The following is a 6288-nucleotide window of genomic DNA, read 5'->3' as shown; positions in this document are numbered from 1 at the left end:
AAGACGAATTTTTGGTTAAATCTGAAAAAGGATTACTTTTAAAAAAGAAGTGGAGATGCGGGGGATCGAACCCCGTGCCTCTCGCATGCAAAGCGAGCGCTCTACCATTTGAGCTACATCCCCAACTCATGACCTTACTTTGTCAAACCATAATTACTTCACTATACCTCTGCCGTTAGAGAATTACAAGGTGTAAACCAAAAAAAAAAATGCATTGGACAAACTATGTGTAATAATTCCCCATTCAAGATAAACAAAAAGATAAAAGAAGAGCCATTTTATTTCGACGAAGTTCTATAACTTTTGATTTGTTATCCCAATCATGATTTTCCTATAGCTGGCACATTCTAATTTCTTTTCGATTCCAATTTCACAATGTGTTCTGAAATTTGTGCTCTAACAAAATCAGTGATAACATCATGTAATATCTACATTTAGGACTACAATCCTAGTTAAGTGCTTCAAATTCAAGTACCTTTGAGGGGTCCTATATATGTCTTGAAAGTACAACTTGTTTTCTATTTTGTTCTGCAGTGTCACATATTATTAGTAAACTTTCATAAGCTCAACTTTGGTGTTCTTGCTTACTGAACAAGTAACGATAAGACTTGCTTAAATGATTGAGTATTTCCACCATCGGTTGATGATTTAGGCAACACTGAATAATAAGTGAGAATATTATTGATTTCAAGAGGTGAAAATAAAGGGGGGGGGGGGGGGGGGGGGTGTTCTTGCTTTTTCCGGGGGAGGTGCTTCTTTTTAAATTTTATTTTGATGTTGAAAAACTTAAATTTTGTCCTAAATGTGCCTTTATCTTGAATAATTTGCTCAAATATATCACCCAAGATTAACAAAACCATATATAAGAGCTACCCCATTTTATATAAACAACAAGACAATCCAGCAACAAATTATAGAACTAAACAAGAGCTTAATTTATTAAGTTTTTATTGAAAGAACAATATTAGTGTGGAGTACATCTAACTTACAACATATATAGTAAACCATCTATAGTGATATATAACAGTCCCCTTTAATGAGACCAATCTCCACCTAAAAAAGCATCACTCCATACAGATGGAGGAAGCAGCTAATTAAACAACTTTAAAATAAAAAATAATTAGTGAAATCTCCTACTTGTAGTTTCTCTCTCCCTGATATTATTAACATAATCATCATCTATATGATGCAGTGGTTCTTTTAGTACTACTAGAACCTTCTTATTCTTGTTATTTATTCTAATACACTTATTAATATGTACATATTATTAATATATATTACATGTATGAACAACATTGGAAATTCCCTTTAATTAGTAGCCGGTAAACCTTTCTGTCAATTTGATTTGCGAAAGGCTTAATTAAGTTCTATAATTGCAGCAGTCATTTCTTCACACAAAATAGTTGCATCTTTTTGCTTCTTTCGTCAACGATCCCAAGAACTTAGCACGATCCTACAAGACAATTATTGTATGAGAAATTAAGAATATCATATGATAAGAGAAGATGCATATATAGGTATTAAATGGACGAGTTAGACTGAAGGCAAAACCCATCGTCAATCCCTCAACTTGGCGTCATTTTTCACTTTGACACCTCAAGTAGATTTTGCTCTCTTTTGGCATCTCAAATAGCCATAAAGTAGTGTGTCATTTTGACACATTTTTGCATCAGCCCTAATGTGTGAGTTGCACTCGCTTTTGACATGGTGTCCAATAAATTAATAACACGTGATTTTTGACCAAATAATTACAAAAATACTTTGACTTCATCTTTCTCACCCAATCATTTTTTAAGCTTAACCTCCATCAATGGTAGAGGTTGAATATAACCCAGCTGATGTACAAGTAACCATAACAGCAAAATCCCACACTCAACTCAAACTAATCTAATTAATCCGGAAAAAATATAACCACTAAAATTCCAGTCCAATCTTTTCTTTTAGGTCCTGCCAATCAATAAAACATGAAAAGAACGGCACATATTATTTAAAGGAAGCTCGTAAACACCACAGCCTTTGAATTCACTTGCACGCTGGAGACAGAGAACAACGGAATAGAGGGAGAGACAGCGAGAACTCCGGCGAGAATCTGCCGGAAATTGCATAGACTCCGGTCCCAAACGTCCCAATTGCAAAAACCTCTGTCGAAATCCACAGAGTGCCAAAAACCTTTGTTAATTGTCATTGGGTTGCTGTTATTGTGTTTATGGTGTAATGGTGGAGAATTGGGGTTAGAGGGTGTATTCGGTTGATTAATGGAAGGAGTATTATTTTGTGTTCATGGTGTGTATTATTGTTGTAGGCATGTTAATGGAGTGAAATTTATTTTGAGTGTTATTTTACCTCCACTAATGGAGGTTAAGCTAAAAAAAAGTTGTGTGGAGAAAATAATGTGAGGAAGAAGATGTAAAATTATGAAAATACCCCTAAATAATTACGAAAATATCCTCAAACGTGCTTAAAAGCGAATGTTATACACTCTCTTTGCTCAGCAAAAGTTGCCAAAATGACACTTTATGGCTACTTGAGGTGCCAAAAATGAACAACGTCTACTTGCAGTGTCTAAGTGAAAGACGGTGCGTACGATCTGGCGATGGGTTTTGCCAAGACTGAATTTAGATGAATCATAATGTATTGAATTAATAAATATGTGTGTTATTTATTCGATCAAAAATTATTTGGGTTGAAATAAGTTAAAAAGTGAGACAAAGATCAATCTGTAAGGTTTTATTTTTAAATTTTTAATTGCTTTATTGATTCTTCTATTAATTTAACTTATAGTACGAGTACCTCATAAAATCATTAGGTTTCTTTGTTGTGATTATATATAATATATTAAATAAAAAAATATTTAATAAATTTTCTGATGACCGATTTGTATTAAACATCAATCTAAATTTTAATGGGCTAAAATAACCCGAGCTAATACATGAGCGACTCAATAATTAATTCTAACTTAAGTAAATTGAACAAGGTATAATTTTTTGAGTTAATTTTATGGTCCCTAGCTAATGCATGCAGCTTTAAAAATTAAACTACAAAACTATACAAAAGCAAATAAAGAGCAATTATATAAGAAGGGCAAGCTAAGGAATGAGATAATTAACCAATCATAGTTAGCAGAGGGTTCCATATTTGCTTTTGCCTTCTGTTGCTTCTTGTAATTCCTCCTTGGTGTGCTTGCTGTAGGAAGCCAATAGAGATTTTGTTTCTATAATTAGTACAATCCAAATTATTTTAATTTAACCTCAATCATACGTTGGAGTAACAAATTGTCTTATATTCATTATTAAAATATAATAAAATTCAAGTAGGCATAAATTGATGAGTTTTACTCGTCAAAATACTTGAATAACTTAATATCAAGGAACAAATATAAGACAATCCGCTAATAAGTGAATACACAAAGTATGGCGAAAGATAAAATTAAGATATTTCATACCAGAGTCATTCATAATACTTTTTTTTTTTTTACCGACAATTTTATTTTATTAATGCAAAAACGAACTTTAAGGAGTTAAAAGATGCAGACGCATCTTTGACAATCCAACTAGATAAACAGAAAATTCACACTAATTTATCTAACAATGTAATAGAATTAGCTCATACTACTCTTGTTATTAACGAATTATCTCACATTTATCATCAAAATATAATAAAATTCAAATAGGCATGAATTGGTGAGTTTTACGTGTCAAAAAACTTGAATAACTTAGAATCGTGGAACAAATATATGACGATCCGCTAACAAATGAGTATATATGCAGAATATAGCGAAAGGGTAAATAAAATTAAAATATTTGGCATAGTAGTAGGGGTAAAATTCAGAAATAGCATACCTATCTCCTTAATGATAAGTTTCATAGTAACAGTTTAATAATTACATAATATAGCAAGTTGTATTTTGTATTTTTCCAAACTGTTGCTACAAAAATACAAATACATATGATTTTCACTACCCTTATGATCATATGTATTTTGTATTTTTGCAAAACTGTTGCTACAAAAATACAAATACACATGCTACAAAATGTAATTTGATAAAAGTGTTGTTATTTTTTATAATTTAATACTTAGGTATGCTACTTTATGTATTTTTACCTAGTAGAAACAGAATAATAAGGAAAGAATATTAATTTTTTAAATGAAGAATAAATACTAACGTGAAAATGGAGAAGTACAAGCGCTAGAAAAAGCTGGAGAAGATTGAGCAGATCCATAATCTGGCGTAGTATTCCCAGATCGAACAGACATCGAGTTGCTGCGTAGAATCGTAATGCTCCTTGAAACAGGCATCACATCATCGGTAGCCGCACCACCACCAGGGCCATGCTGGTGCTGGTGCTGGTGGTGGAGGCCACGGTTCGTCGTGGGGGACGAAGGAGCACTGCATGAAGAACGTCCAGAAAATGAGTTATATTTACGTAGTTTACCTAAACCCGATTCCGGAGTCGGACCAGCAAGTGTATCATCCCACAGCTTGTGAAGAAAACCCATAACTTAATAAGAATAATAATAGTAATCCAATGATATCTAGAGCAATTTAATTTAATTTATTTTTTTTTTTGTTTTTTTTTTTGGTAGTTTATACAGTTTTTATTTTGTAACAACCGTATATGAGGTGATGCGAAATGTTTGAAAATATAGGAAGGTAAGTATGTTAGGCGGGACGGGAACACCACCAGAATGCGACTGTTACAAGTTAACAAAGAGAGAGGTAAATTATTAATGAAACGAAATTTTATTAGTAGATCAAATTAATTTAATTAATCTGATGTTAATGTATATAGAGGGTATTTATAAACGAATAAAGTAAGAATTTGATGGACGTCCGATTAATATGGCTGTCTAAAGCCATTGAATTTTTTAGTGGAAGTACTAGAAATATAATTAATGAATGGGCATTTTGTTCTATAATTAGAAACTCACCTGAATCGTGAATTATTTTGTTAGTATTGGGGATCTTATATTTTTAGCCGGCCATTTTCACCCGCAGCGTTGGATGGCAGAGTTAGAGGTAGATTGTAGAAGGCGGTGTCACACCTCTATTTTTACCACATCCAACCCCGCTAGAGAATTGGTTTTAGAGAAAATGGGTTTTTCCAATTAAAGTGACGTTTGAATAGGGATTATTTTATTTACAGAGTCGCCACTTGAAATTGAGTTTGGGTGTTCCAAGTCACCTTATTGAATCCTCAATCAAAAGGAAATGACTCTTTCTCTTTGGTATGCTAACTAGAAATCCAAATAAGGAATTCTGTTGACCGAGGGGAAGGTGTGAGGCACCCCTCGAGTCCTGTGATTCTAGCACGGTCGCTTTAATGACTTATGTCTAGCTTAAATTAATCTTTTGGATATAGAGGATTTGTTAGTCTAAAAGTTACTAATATCCCGCTTTTATTTATTTTTGAATATATTTAAAATTGTATTGATGTGTGGCTTACCGATAGTAGTACTTTTCGGTCTTACCACGAGTTTTGATATATTTTTCACGCCTTTATGGCATTTATGGATCTTTCCCATTTCCCCAAGTCTAAGCAAGATTCTAACATGTTTAAAAATGTATCCGTCCCGATTAGATCGGTTTTAAAATGATATATTAATTTTATTATAACGATGGTTGGTAGCAGGGCTTTCCAACTTCATCGTTAATTTTCACCTGTATAATAAACTTTTAAATTTTCTAAAGATTAAGAACCTATCTCGCTCAAATTTCACACAAATTAATTGATTAGGCCTTAATTTAAATTTAGGCCTAATATTCTGAAACATAAACAAATATTTCAAAAAAAAAAAAATTATACAAAAGTGTGCATTCTAACTTGATCAAGATGAGTAAAAAGAACAAAAAATAACATCATACCAGTTAGAACTTCACATAAACAATGTTTGATTAATTAAATAAATCTAATCAAAACATTATATTCGTTAAAACTCGACGTGAATTTTTCTCTTGACAATATTAATTAATACACAATTACAATCAAAAAATTATCACGTTTTCCCCAAACCCTTTTCAATTCAAACAAAACTTTTACCTATGGAAACTTAAGCAAACAAACTATAAAATAAATGGCCTCATACAAGTAGAAAACATCACTATAAACTACATGAACTAAAATTTGTTCTCGTGTTCTTAAAAGTGGGAACAAAATGCATTCCATTTCTTACTAATTCTCTTTTTACATCACTTTTTTTATACTAGATTTCATCAAAGATGCCTTATGATTCCTTGATTCCTTTGTTAGCAAACTGACAACTACTAAATGAAATAACACTCCAATGAAA

General features: G+C 32.2%; 1 protein-coding gene and 1 non-coding gene across 2 annotated transcripts; both read right to left on the bottom strand.

The window, feature by feature from the left end:
* Positions 1–50: 50 nt before the first annotated feature.
* TRNAA-UGC lies at positions 51–123 on the bottom strand. Its single transcript has one exon. It is a non-coding gene; the product is annotated as a tRNA-Ala (tRNA).
* Positions 124–911: 788 nt separating this feature from the next.
* Positions 912–4775, bottom strand: LOC107876052 (dormancy-associated protein homolog 4). Its single transcript, XM_016723030.2, has 3 exons — positions 4164–4775; positions 3108–3183; positions 912–1453 (listed from the first exon to the last, which is right to left on the bottom strand). Exons 1-3 carry the CDS (start codon positions 4495–4497, stop codon positions 1426–1428), a joined length of 438 nt encoding a protein of 145 aa, XP_016578516.1. The 5' UTR covers positions 4498–4775; the 3' UTR covers positions 912–1425.
* Between the last annotated feature and the right edge of the window lie 1513 nt (positions 4776–6288).

The sequence above is a fragment of the Capsicum annuum genome, chromosome 6 (genome assembly GCF_002878395.1).
Source record: "Capsicum annuum cultivar UCD-10X-F1 chromosome 6, UCD10Xv1.1, whole genome shotgun sequence".
NCBI lineage: Eukaryota > Viridiplantae > Streptophyta > Magnoliopsida > Solanales > Solanaceae > Capsicum > Capsicum annuum.
The sequence above is the reverse complement of the archived record's forward strand: the minus strand, read 5'-3'. Positions and strand labels throughout refer to the sequence as shown.

Coding starts and splice junctions, on each gene's coding strand:
- LOC107876052 (XM_016723030.2), bottom strand. CDS start 4,497: ATGGGTTTTCTTCACAAGCTGTGGGATGATACACTTGCTGGTCCGACT. Junction 3,184..4,163: donor TTGTACTTCTCCATTTTCAC/GTTAGTATTTAT, acceptor GGCTTCCTACAG/CAAGCACACCAAGGAGGAAT. Junction 1,454..3,107: donor CCCTCTGCTAACTATGATTG/GTTAATTATCTC, acceptor ATTGTCTTGTAG/GATCGTGCTAAGTTCTTGGG.